Raw genomic sequence first — 15,421 nt, 5'->3', positions numbered from 1 at the left:
CTCACAATTAGATGTTAGATGTTAATGTTCTTGGTGTTTTATACAATACTGAGCCCACCGAAGAGGTCAGTCACTCTGCTCATTGACATTTAATTTATTAACACACAACTACAAGTGCATGGAGGCTTCTCTCATTAAAAAAAGACACATCTAACATAGTGAAACTGGAGTACAATATGAGCTTCTGTTGGGAAATTTGACCAAAACAAAAAGCAGCGCACAGAAAAATTTGTTATCTATTCCTTTGACATCGAAAACAGTTTGTGAGTACAAAGACTGCTTTCACCTATTTGGAGAACCCAAAAAGAACCCAGAACTCCTGTAAATAATTGAATGTGTTTGGAAAAAAGAGATAATACATTTACAGTAAATTTGGATGAAGTAATAATTTGTCATCATATGGCATCACTATGAACAAGCATTATTAATATATATTTTAAAATACAGATTCTTTAATATTCACTGACAAGTAATTTAGAAGGTCAGGGTGGGGTTATTATATAAAAAGCAGCGATTAGCTACGAAGAATACATATCTAGTGTGGCAGTTCTCACTTTATACAGATTAGATATCCTCACTTCCTTGTCCACTATTAAAGCCCTATCTTGTGATCCTGGCTGAAAAGATATTTATATTTCAATCTAAATGAATGGCTATTATTGGGGGCATGGGTCCCTTGCCGAGCTAATTTAAGGGTGCCTTGACAGTGAGTTATAAGGCCAGGGTGATTGCCAACTGAATAGTACTGACGAGAGAGGAACGATGATGAGAAAGGGACCATTGATTCTCTTGTGCTCCATCAGGTAGGTGATGAGGGCGATGGTTTGTATAGTTTTGCCGAGGCCCATCTCATCAGCCAGAATGCCATTTAGATTGTTGTTGTACAGGGACACCATCCACTCCAGCCCTTGGATCTATACCACACAGACATAAAATTGGACAGAATCAAATTATGCTTGCAGAGATAATGTCACTGATACTGATAATGTTTCTGTCCAGACCTTTTATATATGTCTACCATTTGCACCAAACATACTGCATAATACAGCATTTTGATTGGCAATGAGCCAATTTTCAAGGAAAATAACATTCTGCATATCGATAAAACATTTAAAGAGACAACAGTTTGCACTGTTTTATACTGCAACCATAACACCAAAAGAGAACATAAACTGAAACTATCCTAATGGCTCAGATAGCATGCACAATACAGTATAACTAAACAAAGCATAATAGATGTCACACCTTGCTAGACTGAGTTGGTGATGTATGTGATATTTCAAATCCTACTGACTCGAGTGCAGCAGGAAAATATAAACTGTTTTACCAAGTAGCTCGCCTGTGGCAAAGACAATCAATGTAGGACACAACTCAGAAAACTGAAAAGGGCAGAGGGGCACAGGCAGTAGAAATGGTGGCTGCCAACCAATTAGTTAACTGCATGGTTAACGTAATGCCTGACAGCCAACAGAGCTGATGCAGGAGGAAAAGGCTGGCTGTGAAACAATGCAATAAGAGACTAAAAATGGAAACCTCTGAAGTGACAAAAACAATTCAAAGCTTCTGTAACTTCTTGTGGACAATTCGGGTTTGACTGCTGTTGTTACTGTAATTGATCCAATTATTGCACAGCTGAAATCTCTACAATTTCCCCAAGGAGCAGCAACCATATCTTATTTAGTGTCTGGCACACCATAAATCAGAGATGTGCTCTGACTGCAATCTGATTGGAAGAACGAAAATGTGAGCAGCACCCAATTGCCAGTCCCCTATCTCTTATAATCTATCTTTCACTACCAACCCCAATTACTGCAGCCCAGACGAGTGACACATTTCATCTGGCCGAGCAAACATGTGTAACTGCACATTCCTGGTGGAGACATTTCTTAAATGAATCTTTGTTTCTCTGGGTGATTTTTTTAATTGAAGATTTAGAAAAAGGCTGCTGTTTTTACAGGGGTGTTTTAAGTTATACTCTAAACCGCTGGGCAGTGTTTTGGTGTCTGATGTGCCTTCAAACACATTTATTTGTTGTGCCACAATGGAGTCTGCCAATTGCTCATCATTATCTCAGCTAGACCTCAAACACAACCCCACCATGTCCACCAACACAGTCTCTATCAGTCTGAATGTCAACACCTAATTACATGTGAGCACATTCCTCAACTTTTGCCATAGAAATTGAAGAAATCACTGCTTATGAATACTGTTTCCTATTTAATCAGCTAATCATTTCAGCTGTAACTCTTTAGACTATGCTATGTATTATACAAGAAGCTGTAAAGAATGTGTATTTATTAAGAAGAAACCTGATTTGCAACAGCAACATGGAACATAGATGACGAAAAAGGTGCACATGTACATGAGTTGTACACAGTTCTGTGTGCTAATCTGCTGTCACGTGTCAAACAGTAGCTTCAAGTTTAAAAACTTGTAAAGAGCATTCCTTACACAAGATTCGATAAAAGAAAACAAAAACAAGATTTGTGTTTGAAAGTCCTGCTCAAGGAAACAAAAAACACAAAAAAGCACACTAATAATAAGAAACAAAAAGTGGTAAATAAAACATGAAGGTGGCTGCAACATGCACTTTAGAAGAAAAAAAAAATTCAAATATAAAACAATTTTAAAAAAACAAAATAGGAGTTATATCTAATTTAAAAACTAAATTTTCAAAGGTGAGCAGTAAAAATACAAAATAGACTGCAACAACATTCTCAGAAAGAATACTGCAGTTAAATTATGTTTGTGTGTGTGTGTGTGTGTACCTGGTAATGTTTAAGCATGCCGTTGATCAGCAGTGACGACTGCTTATCCACCCTTTCAATGACAGCGTGGGCCACACCATAGTAAGACTGGGAGAAGGTTTGTCCAGTGGGAACACTGTATTCATCATCCACATCCTGCTTAGCAGACCTAAATGTGTGTTTGGTGTTAAAAAAAAAAGAAGCGTGGCTTTGAAACCCTTGTCAGGCCCATTACTGTGCTGTGCACTTTAGTATTGATTTTAATGATCAGTTTCATGCCTTAGCTGGGAACACAGCCTAAAGACAACCCAAGCTTCTCACTAATAGTCCCTTTGGGCTCGACAAACAAAAAATAAAACCACACAAACTTCGAAGCTTACCTAGCTTAGCAATGAGTATCACGTTTTCACAGTTCGGTGAGGAGGAATTTAGGAATTGAACAATGATGGCAAATGTTATGTCATGTTATTAATTTCCATATATTTTCTCATTAAAAGAGCTGCATGTAGTGCAGGAGCTGTGTGGTGCCTGGTCTAATACATTTATGAGGTGTTGAGGTGCAGAGTGGCTGGTTTCATTTCGCTGGGTTTGATCACAGTAAAATTTCAGCCTGGAGTCACCGACTGTAGTAGGAAGTACCACAGTGGCAGTTTTGACTACTACGTCAGTGCAATACCATCACGACTGTGCACCTACACAAACTAAGAGCCGAGTAACTGAGATCCAAATTTCAAATCGGTTCATAGATGACTGTGATAGAACCCATAAGCACATCTGATAATGTGATGTAATCACGAAAAGTATGCATGGGTTGAAACCAAGATATTAAAGTCAAGATAACAAAGATTTTCATACACTTGTCAGTTCTTTTGGATAACGTATAAAATAATTTTTAAATCAAGGTGCATTATTTATTTTGTGCAAATAGACACAAAACATAACCCCCCGTATGTAAGTAAAATACTCCATCAAGTAAAGTAAACCTAAGACAGAGAAATAGTGGGAAAGAATTCCATACTCAATGACGTGTTTGACATCATTCGTGGTTTCTTCAGCTTCAGTGGGATCAATTATCTTCTTCTCCTCTGTTTCTGTCTTCGCAGCCTCCTCTTCCTCCTTAAAAAGGGCAAAGTTGAGAAGACATGACTGTGAACATACTGCATGCACCACTAACAGCACAATCATCAGAAGTAGTATTAATGAATTCAATACAGCTACAGCCCCCTGGTGGATTTCGGTGTGTGTGTGCACGTGTGTAGATTTGGACAGAGAATCTAAATTCCATCTTGCACATTTGCAATATATGAGAAATTGCAAGAGGGCGAGAGGATGATTTCAAATCCCCTCGTGTTGAGAGTTATTTGATGAGAAAGTCACTGACCTCCTCCTCAAACTCAGAACCACTCTCCTCGCTGTCTGACCGTGGAGCCACTTCATATCTGGAAATCAAGAGGAAAGTAAAGCAAAGTTAAAATAGAAGAAGCAGTCCATAATACAGCGAGGAAGCGTTTGATTATCTTTGTGGGGATGTACAAAAGCACCCATAACTTTTAGTATATAGGATTCTGCAGGTGAGAACAATTAATTGAACCAAACTTAAAATCTGAAAGTGCTGCTCAATCTAAACCCTCAATAGTCACGAGGGGATGGAATGCAAGGTGGTTTTCAACGCAGCAAACAATAAACTGATATCACATCATTATGCATTTATAAATGTATACTATATTTAGTTTGTTCACTGTCAGAAAGTTAAAATGCAGTGTGCCAGGACAACTTTAAAAAGTATGTGTATTTCAGTCTCGGAGGATAAATTATGGAACACTCTAACAGATGAATTAAAGCAGAGTAAAAACATGAATCAGTTTAAAAGTATATACAAAATACAAATTTTAAATAAATATAAGGATGAAGAAGAGCAGTTTAATCTAGGACGGCAATGGAAATGGTCATGTTTAAAGCCAGTGTTGTACTGAAAAAATTGTGTACTGTAAATATGAAAATATTTGGTGATGGGATACAGTAGTGCTTACATTTAGTTGTGGGTAATAGGGACAGGGTAGGTACAAATAAGTTTATACTTCTGCCTACTCCTTTTCAAACATGTAACGAGTGGTAAATGTATGTTGTCATTGGAAATGTTATACGTGTTTGAAATAAAATAAGTTTTCCCTCCATGGACAAAATTGTTGAAACACTGCTCTTGGTCCCTGTATTGTCACCTGTCAGTGTTGCTTCCTCAATCACATAAAGTATATCAATCAGAAAAACACAAACATGTTTCCAGTAGTAGAAAAATCTAAAGTTTTAGAGCCTCACCCAGGGTTCATCTCAAGCCAGGCCTCCAGCTGACTGGATTTGGGAGCATCCGTTCCCTGCAAAACTTTTCCAGTCTCAGTCTGAATCACTTTGACTGGCAGCTCACTCATCTGGCTGCTCTCATCCATGGGCTGCAATGTAAGCAAAGCACAGCCAGAAATGTGTGCATTAATAAAATTGAACCACAACATCTTATTTCATCAGTGACCACAGATTTGGTTCTCGTCCTTGAGCCTGCACAATATTAAGGTAAAGTCACATTAAATTATGTGGGTACCAGGTTGAGAGTGGGTAACATTTCCATTTGAATGATGTCACCAATACAAACTGTGCATGTCAATTTAGTAGGACATAACAAAATTCTACAAAAGACAAAAAATCAAATGTTAATGAACTTAATATAAATGTTCTCCTTGCTTAAATAATTCATCCAAATGATAAAGTAAAAACTAAATCATATAAAGGATAATAGGATAATAAATACCAGTTCTGAACCAATCACTCCCCTAACAATTGAGACTTTTGAGAGCCTTTTTTAAATATTAACAAATACTATAATAGCGTGTCCTCCACTGGCCTTCCAAGGATATCTAATTTTGACAAGAGAGATCTTAATGAGAACAAACACTGAAAATGTCTGTTTGGTTTTGTAACATTATTTATAACACTTTTGATTTGCTCTGGTTCAACTATTACCCAAAGTCCACTTTGAAAGAATAATTAATGTTTACTCAGTCTGGTATGTTTCTCATTTCTGTCAGAGCACATTCTGAGGCAGCCTCAATACATGTATGAGAGCATACAGAAAAGCAATGAATGTCATCCAAACAAATCTTATTTGAAAGTTTAATATCCTGGTAAAAAAATATTCCAGAATGAGATAAAGCTGTTTATTTATGTAGGCATGTAAAACTTACAAATACCCTTTTAACATGTTATAATTAAATGAATGATTGACAATAGAAACAAGATGGGAACAAGATTTGGTGAAGCCATATTTGGAAGCACTCTATGGACAAAAGTCTGACTCTTTCACTGATTGGTGCCTCACAGAGTAATGCAGTAACCGTTTCTAAAAAAAAGGCTATAAGACGCCAAGGGAAGCTATTGATTCAGGTGATAATCCTGTAAAAATACATCACTACAAGTGTTACCCTTTGACACACTATTATTTAAGCTGCCTAAATGGACCAGTGTTGGTTTGGTCATCCATTTTTTTCCAATACCAGTACCTTTACTTGTACAAGTACAACACAAATGTCAACAATATGAGTGCCTGTTCTATATTTCTAACGTAAAAAAAACCAGCCCATGCAACTTTGGATGAAATACAAATAAGCACAACAAATAAAACCTAACTAAATTACAATACTTTTACCATAAATTGGTATTGAAATATATTTGTGGTAAAAAAAAAAAAAAGTTGCACAATTATATTCATTTAGTCAGTCAGTCCCTCTTTACTCTGCTTTCTCTCTGATTTGTGCCACCACACACATGCACAGTGTCATCAGACTTTGGTAAAATCAGACTGGATTTGGTGGACAGAGGATGTGTCCTTCATCTCAAATGTGACTTTTATCTCTTTTGGGAAGAAAAAAAAGTCTCTTATTTAACAGCCGTGTACATGAAACACACATACATGGGTCTGTATGAGAGGTGATGAAGGCCACAGTAAGTTGTGGGTCTTAAAATATTGGTGCAGTCCATGGTGCTGCAGTTTGCTGAGCAGTGGAAGTGAAAAGCAGACAAGGTAATGCTGATGTAAGAGTTGCTCATGGAAACAGCTGAGGCACAGAAATGAGGCACCAAACTTTGTGTGATCTGGGCTGATAAATACCGACTGTATCGTAACCAGTATCGAAGATTTAGGGGGATTTATTGGCATTAATTGAATATAATATACATTATTGTGTTATATTTTGTATAGTTATCTGAAACTATTATTTCCTTGCTTTTGAAAGCTTACACTGACTGTTTTATATCTATGTAGGAATCAAGTTTTTTTCCACAGGGTCCAACATGTTGCACTGCCATGTTTCAACAGTAGAAATGTTACAAATTCTACACACTTGTCCTTTTAACTGACAAGCCATACAGACTATAGCAAAAAGGAAAATAAAGCTTACCTCTCCATCAGGTCCAATGGCACTAGTACCTTCGCCATCTCCATCCACCTTCTAGATATCAAACACATAAAAACCATCCAGCTGACATTTTATCAAAACAACCTATGTTCAAAGTATAGGTCACAGCAGCATTAAGTCAAATCCAAAGTAAGATGCTTTTAATGAAATAGTTTTGTTTGGTTGTTAAATGGTAAACAGGTGTGTTTCTCTTCCATGTTGCAATTTTGATAATTTTCTCTGATATTGTTCCCAGAATCATCATTGTATATAATCAAGGTAGCGCCACAGAACACAGTATGTGGTAACAGAAAAAGGCTTCTTTTTTTTTTCAATTGGCTGTCAACACTGTCGGGGATTTCAGACTGAGAGAAGAAAAGGTCTGAGAGTCAGCAGGTGTCCATTCCTGATTAGTTCTAGTGTATGAAATGATTTGGTGCTGTGTATCTTAGAACGCCATGCCACTGAGTGTGCAACCTTATGATCCTTACTTAAAAATCACTGTCTTTTTGGAAGATGGTAAAACAAGAATAAGTGATAATAAACCATGACATTAAAACAATAAGTAAGAATAATTCAGGTCACAGTATATCAAAAATACATGCTTATTTTTGACTGACTAGGTAAAACCACTACTTTTCTCTTTGTTTTCTTTTCTCTCCTGACCTTCTTTTTCTTCTTCCTCCTCTTCTTCTCCTTAGCAGCTTGGGCAGCTTTGTGTTCATACACCAGGGTGGTGAGGTTAGCCACGTATTCATCTGTCTGCTGCAGCAAATAGGCCAAACGCTTGTCTTTCTTTTGGTCAATTAGTTTTCGGTAGCCTTCTTCATCTTCTGCCTGCGAGGGGGAGGTTGACAGGAGGTTGAAGGCTGGTTACAGGAAAGCTTGACAATTACAGGAACATGTTCTACAGCCTATTCATTTTCATTCTGAACTTCACATGGTTAGCTCGGGTGTGTTAATGCATCTGTACAATATACCAAATCAATGTTACAACACCAACTTTATTTCATGGATGACTTATCAATACCTAATTGGTCATATTTTAACACTATTCCAAGTTATGATCCACTCCTCTCCTTGCTGGAGTGTCAAACATCTGGAATTAATTAAAAGTGGTGATAACTTTTTTTTAATTTTCTGGTTCTTACCATAAGCCTTCTCATCCTCTCCTTCTCAATCCTCTCAGTCTCCTTCTTCTGTTCACGCTCTGTGTTGGTATGCCAGTTGGCAATAGCCCGTGTGAGTTTCTGCATTTTACCAGACACAGAACGGTGATACTCTTTGAAGTCCTTGGCATGCTGAAGGATACTGTTGAGATATTCCTGAAAAACATATTGCAGAAGTTGTATTAAGATAAAAATTAATGTGAATATATAGTGTACACAGTATGGTATAAAGTATGAAAACTCTCGTTAAGGGGGTGGTTTGATGGCTGAATGGTTAGACCATATAGGTACTACAGGTGCTACTGTTTCTGTAAGAGTACATAGGACAATTTTTTTATTCTCAACCTAAACCCTGCACCGACAGTGCTCTTCTCTAAATTTTAATACAAATGCTCTTGTGTGCCTCACCTGATGTTTTTGTCTGCGCTTCTTTTCCTGCTCCAGCTTTTGCTGCTTCTCCAGCTTCTCAGTCATGCGAGCCTCCCTCAGTGTCTGCCGCTTGCTGCGTCTGTACGCCTTGGAGTTCAGGGCCGTCTCCAGGGTCGTGTCTCGCCTCATACATGCCACCACGTCCTGCCTCAGCTGGAGACACACACACACAGGTTTCACATTGAATTCAGTTAACAGTAAATAGAAATGAAAATAACGTTTCAGACGTCATATGGCCTACCCAAGCACCTACCCAACATTTAAACATTATTTATCGCAGCACGGTATGATTAGATCTGATTTTGGTGACTTCTTCATCTTTTTAACTAATACAGAGTTCAGTATAACTTTTCAACTTCCAGGGCTTGATTCTGGTAGAATCTCCTTCTAGCAAATCATCAACCCATCAAAATGGTTTTGAAAATGTTATTTCCAGGTAGAAAAGTTGCCTAGTGTTGCTTTGAAAATGTTTATACTTAGCTTAGACGCAGTTGACAGCTTACAGAGAATTTCATTAAAAATATATTACTATTTAATAAATCTATATATAATCAAATCTATGATCATAAAAAGTTGGATTTTTTAAAACAAGAATAAATTAGTATAAGTATAAAAGGTGAGCTTAAGTTTTATTTTAGTCCTTGAAATTATTTTGTTCTCTAAACTAGTCCTTGAAATTATTTTGTTCTCTAAACGACTTAATTCATTTTTGTTTTTATTTTTCACGTGACACTAGAAAAGAAATTTCTTAAAACCCATCAACTGCAAATTTTAAAAAAGGAAAGGAATGTAAAAATTGTGGAATGTCGTAATTTTGAAGGAATAAAATAATCTATTCAATCACTCTTTTAACTAATTTGCCTCCAACTGTCTGAAAATAATCAATCAACAATAGTCTGGAATACCTAACGTGTTGATTTAATGAGAATGATTCAATAGTAGCCCTGCACTCATATTGCAGTTGCAGATGTGTTGACACAGTGTCAGGTGATAAAACGCAAACCACTTTCCTTCAAACACAAGTCAACTTAAGTAAAGCATCACATGTACATATCAACATCATGAACATAAACCATGGTCATGTACCTGCCGCTGGAAGTTGAGTAAACGCAATGCCTTGAGTTCCACTGTGGCTTTGGTCCTCAGATCAGGAGGCAGGGAGCCTGGCAGACTCTCCAGTTCCTGGATTCGATGTGCAATCCGAGCCTGCAACCTGAAGAAGATTATGAGGACATTAAATCAAGTGTCAATATTCTATTATGGGTGCAAATAATTATTGTTTTTATTCTTTATTAATAGCCTTTAACTTAAAGGTAAAATGCTTAAACAGACTGAATAGAACAGAAATTAAAACTGTATGTTGTAACTTGTATTGCTACATCTTTATAGACGTCACTTAACTCAGATTTTACATTACACGATTTTTTTTTAGTACATAAATATGTCAAACCATTTGTACTGCTGCAATATAAACAGCCATGCAGTCACTGTTCCCCCTGCTCATTTTTCCAGGCATGTGCAGTATTAATGACCTTTGATGCACAGATATAAAATAAAAAACCCAGCCAACTTTATAGAATGCATTATGTTTTCTTAATGTGGCCTTAATCAGAGAAAACCTAGATGAAACAGTTGAAGATGAGCATAATTACATCATTAAGTTAATAATCATAAGGGCTACAGTGCACAAACACACCCCAGCTAGAGTATCTGATATGAACTGAGCACTCTTGTGGTGCCAAAGGTGCCCATTCAGTGATGGGCTAAAAATGTGACCAACAATTAACACTAAAAGCCAGAAAAGTGGTGCAAAGAAAAGCTACAGTATTTACTGCAGCTGATTCACTGTACTAGAGTACTGCCTTCATGTCCCTTGAGAGACCACATGTTTTCACCTGTTAAGAGTTCATTGTGGTAATGGTTGTGCAAGACCCACAGATTCAGAAACCATTTCAGAAGGACTTCTTTTACCACGGTTATGTATATATCATATACTGCATCTACTGCAAATGGAAGAGTAAAACTTTACAAATGTGTGACCAAGTGCGTGAATAAGTGTGACCAAGTGTGACCAATCTATAGCCACTTTATTTTAGACCGAGGGAGCGGTGCATGAAATTTTATTCAATATTGTTACTTTTGATACACAACTGCACATGTGTCTTTATCAATGACTTATTGCAACTTAAAAGCACTGGCCATAATTCTGTTTTTATTTCAATTTTATATTTCTATTATGCCTGTTAAATGGTCTGGAAGCCTTAACATTTTATGGAGGGAAAAAAAAACAACATACAAAAAAATCTAATAAAAATATCATAACAGTAACAGAGAGCTATGGGAGTGTATGTGCATTCCCTTATATGGCATCTATCACAAAATGTATGTAAATATGTGTATCCTAATGTCACAAATTGAGCCATTATCCTCACAAAGGACAAACATCAGACTTAATGCACTGTTCTAAAAGTATTCATTTCTCTATTTGGTGCACCTCTGAATAATGTGAACTATCCAAAGTTAGATCTCGACATGTCCAACTCACTCTTGGAAAAAGTTGTTTTCTACTGAGCTCACTGAGTGAAGGGTAACATTTAACTGCTTAAACTTTGTGTTTAGAAGAGAAGGACTATTTTCCGTTTGTCATCAAAGGTACGCACCCTTGAAATTAAAAAGGTGTTTAACTGCAAGAAAGCCTGCAAGAAATCATGTGCAGTACGTGTTTCCATGCACAACGGTGTGACCTACTGTATGTTACATGGGTGATGAATACCTGTACTCTCGTTCCTGAAGGATCCTAACTGGGTCCAAGCCTTGAGGTTTCTGAATTGGTGTGACCCGGTTCTGCTTCTGCTGCATCTGAAGCATGGGGGACACCTGCTGTCCGGGAGGCTGAGGGGTCACTGAACTGCCTGGCAAGGGCCCAGCTGGCACAGCAGTGGTCTGAGGTGGCACAGGGGACGGGCGTCCACTGGAAGCAGGAGTGAGGTGCTTCTGAGAATTGGCTTGATTTTCGGCCCCCTGACCTGGAGAACAAAGACTTAGTTTTAGTTACTGTGTCAATTTTCAGTGGGGCCAGTTGACAAAGTACCAGGTGCAAGGGGAGTCACAGATACAAATATTCAAATATATATTGCACTAGTCAGATATTCTGATATTCCAAAACTCTGCTTGAGGACAGTTTCTCTATCTGATGCTTTCTGAAATTTAAGTGAATATTGCTGACATAGACCGCAGTAGGAAACCATGTATATCATCTATGCATACTATGAATACCATGTACAGAAGAGACAGAAATAGCCATTGAAATAGCCAAAGCATAAAGTTGATATGCTTTGTTGTTTATATCTAAAGAATTATATATCAATCTAAGAATATATCATATGACATCATAAATGGGACAATACATACATCATACATTATACTATCATCTTTCTGCTCACGGCCCAGCCTCATCTTTCATGTTGTGACTGATAAAAGAACAGCTATGGACAATTGGGATGTTTCTCATTGAATAAAAATCTTTTAGAGGTGGATCAATACATTAATATTAATGACAGCTCTGATCCTCCCACCAGAGACACCTGGCATAAGGTCTAATGTTTGAAATGAAATGGGGAAAAAAAACCTTGGATATCTAAGAATTTATTTTAATGCCACCAAAAGAACAAAGGAATTGACAGAGCTGCTTCTTTTTTTTTGAAGACTTATTTGACTTTGAAACTCTTTTCCTCTGGCAACTGGAAATGCATTTACTATCTGGGGATGTCTCTGATTCACGGTTCATCAATTAATTGCTGTTAAGAATGTACTAATGAATTAATCACATGCCCAATGTATGTGACTATTCGTTTGTCTTGCCAGAGATCAATGTAATTTAAAAAAAACAAAACAGGAAAACAATAGTTGTAAATGCTGTCTCAGCATTCTCAACTAATTGGTTACAATAGATGTACAGCACTTACCATCAGGCCAAGGCTTAGGTCCTGTGCTTTGATTGTGTCCTTGCATAGCTGGGGTTGGGCAGGGGCTTGACTGGGGTCCACTAATAGGTGCCATTGTCATACCTTCCAACAAAATAATAGTATTTTTTTTTATTCTTCTGTCGCTCTATTTGCACCAAGTGTTGTGTGACCAAAGTGATCAGCAGGCCATTTTAAACTCTATAATTGTGTAGATATTAACAGTTTAAAGTGAATTTTACTGGTGTATCTTGATTGGGAATCAAATAAATGCAAAGAGAGTTACTTTACGAATTAGTTTTAGATGAATTTAAGTATTTAAAATCTAAAACATAAGCCCGATGTAACACATTGTCTACATCAAAAATGTTTCATTCAAAAGCATTTGCACTGTCCTGGAGTTCCAGTCTCGTTACCTTCTCAGTCTCAAACAAGCTACAGTATGTATTAGTATTGGGCAGATGAATAAACCACACTTCAGGATTAAAACATGCAAAAAGTATAAAATGATGCATGATTGTGTGACGCAGAGATGCAGCAGAATTATCTCTCACAATCACTCAGCAGAGCTGCAGCTTCACTTATTTCACTTCCTGAATAAATGTGACAGACTCGACAGACTCCGTCTCTCTGTGTCTCTCTCCAGCTCCGCTCCACACACTCTGAACAATGTGGTGCGCCGATCATTAGCTGTTTCAAAGCATTAAAGTCTGACATTAATTAATCGCGACTGCCGCTTCACTGCTAACAGCTCTACTTATTTGTTTGTTAATTTGTGTCATCATGCGTCAAATCAAGGTTTACTACTCCAGTGTGTTTGTTTGGATTGGCTCCATTTCTGTTTCATATCATTTAAAATGAAATGACATTTAGTCTAAATATGTCAAATTGGCCTCAACTGTTATTTACATGCTCAGGGTGAACAAAAAGCAACCCATATTGTCTCATTAACCAATTAAACTGTCTTCTTACCTGGGGGCCTGTTATAAGGACTACCACCAGGTGTTGGCTGTTGTTGCTGCTGTTGTTGCTGCTGCTGTTGCATTGTGGGTAGGCTCCTCTTGCCCTGAACAGCCAGCTGTAGGTTTTCAGGCAGAGGTTGCCCACGGCCAAGGATCTTGCAGGCCAGAATCTGAGCTCTGAGCTGCTGCAGCTGGACTGGGCTAAAAGCAGAGGGTCCCCGCCCCTGCTGGCCCATGTTGGACATATTGGCCATGCCTCCCTGGGGATCCATGGACATCATCGGACCTGATTGTGAGGGTGGCATGTGGGGAGGTGTGGGCCCCCCACCTCCTGCACCTCCTGACATTGGGCTAGGAGCATGCTCATGCACACCCATGGGGGATGGATGTGGTGACATGTAACCTTTAGCAGACAGAAGGGATTTTTAATTTGACACCAAATTCACTCAAGTAACTAAAACAAATATAATCTTAAAAGATATGAACCAGGTAACAAGAAAGAACAGCAGAAAAGCCTTTTCTTCTTTTGAAACACAGGTGGGTGATTTACTTTAATTTAAACTTTAGTGATTTTCTTTCTTTTTAGTTGCTTAAAAACAATGACTCTGAAATTCATTAAAATAAGACTGCAGGGGTGGAAATAACTGCCATCCTCAACAGACCTATGTGACAGATGAGGGTGGATAACAAATGAGACAAAAGCCTAAAGTAGTGAAAATTCTGATCCTACTGAGCCAAAAACAAACAAATATAACAAAACATAGATTAAACTACTAATTAAATTTCAGATCATAATAGGTAAATATAAGCTTAACAGTGTTTTGCCTAGGTTTATCGTCATTTGTTAACAAGTTGACAGTTAACAAATGACGATGTAATGGTGATATAAAGGAAAATTAATTTGACTTTCAGAGGGGGCGCGGAGTCCCGTTGGGCGTTATAATGATAGGGAAACACTGCTTAAAATAATCATCCACTCTGCTCAGACAGCCCACTGGATTTTAGTTTCAAAAACAAGCAATATGTTACCTTGGCTGTGCTGGTCCATGGGACTCTGTGGAGGGCCCATCCCACTGTGCAGAGATCTCATGCCCACACCTTTCATGTGACCAAAGTGCATCGCATCTGCCATTACCTTGTCATTCATACCGTCCATGGGCTGGAAACAGAAAATTAAATTAGTTAGAAAATATATGCATATGTATATACTGTACATGTGTATGTACAATGCTTCAATTAACCTGGCACAATGGATCTTTTTCACAGCAGATAATTTTTTAACATGAAATATAAGGACAAACAGGTTTTGCCAGTAATATTGATTAGGGTTCCACTCCAGGTTTAAGAGAGCCAGGGTCATGCTATTGTTTGTAAGTGTAAAGGTAGGTTACACTAAACCTGGAGAAGCTGTTTTTGATTGTTTGTTTTTTTATCATTTTAAAGCTGCATGTTCTGAATGTGTTCCAATACAGTGATTGGGAAATATGTATGCAGCATTACTGAAATAAGCTAAAGATGACCTTTGGCTCACTACTATGTCTGGTGTCAATAAAAAAACAAATATACCGTGCTCTTTAAATATTTTAAAACTATTTTGACAAAAGCAGAGAACCACTGTTTCTATATACCTTTAGATATATTTGTTTTTAATTTCTATGATCCAATTACTTGTTGCATATCAAGAAACATATTCAGCCAGGGCAGTAGACA

At 37.6% G+C, this 15,421-nt stretch overlaps 1 protein-coding gene across 2 annotated transcripts in view; it reads right to left on the bottom strand.

Annotated features, from left to right (window-relative positions):
- Positions 1-15,421, bottom strand: part of smarca2 (SWI/SNF related, matrix associated, actin dependent regulator of chromatin, subfamily a, member 2) — a 43,203-nt gene that overhangs the window by 23,273 nt on the left and 4,509 nt on the right. The window contains exons 3-16 of one of the 2 annotated variants that reach the window (XM_044025923.1): positions 14,741-14,870; positions 13,722-14,114; positions 12,753-12,854; positions 11,561-11,813; positions 9,874-10,000; positions 8,767-8,940; positions 8,341-8,514; positions 7,856-8,026; positions 7,193-7,243; positions 5,064-5,194; positions 4,129-4,186; positions 3,766-3,863; positions 2,769-2,916; positions 751-914 (exon numbers count right to left, since the gene is read on the bottom strand). In XM_044025923.1, coding sequence (XP_043881858.1) covers positions 751-914; positions 2,769-2,916; positions 3,766-3,863; positions 4,129-4,186; positions 5,064-5,194; positions 7,193-7,243; positions 7,856-8,026; positions 8,341-8,514; positions 8,767-8,940; positions 9,874-10,000; positions 11,561-11,813; positions 12,753-12,854; positions 13,722-14,114; positions 14,741-14,870 — 2,174 coding nt within the window. The remainder of the gene's footprint in view (positions 1-750; positions 915-2,768; positions 2,917-3,765; positions 3,864-4,128; positions 4,187-5,063; positions 5,195-7,192; positions 7,244-7,855; positions 8,027-8,340; positions 8,515-8,766; positions 8,941-9,873; positions 10,001-11,560; positions 11,814-12,752; positions 12,855-13,721; positions 14,115-14,740; positions 14,871-15,421) is intronic. The other variant, XM_044025924.1, reaches the window with a different exon arrangement.

Source organism: Solea senegalensis, linkage group LG5 (assembly GCF_019176455.1).
Source record: "Solea senegalensis isolate Sse05_10M linkage group LG5, IFAPA_SoseM_1, whole genome shotgun sequence".
Taxonomy (NCBI): domain Eukaryota; kingdom Metazoa; phylum Chordata; class Actinopteri; order Pleuronectiformes; family Soleidae; genus Solea; species Solea senegalensis.
The sequence above is the reverse complement of the archived record's forward strand: the minus strand, read 5'-3'. Positions and strand labels throughout refer to the sequence as shown.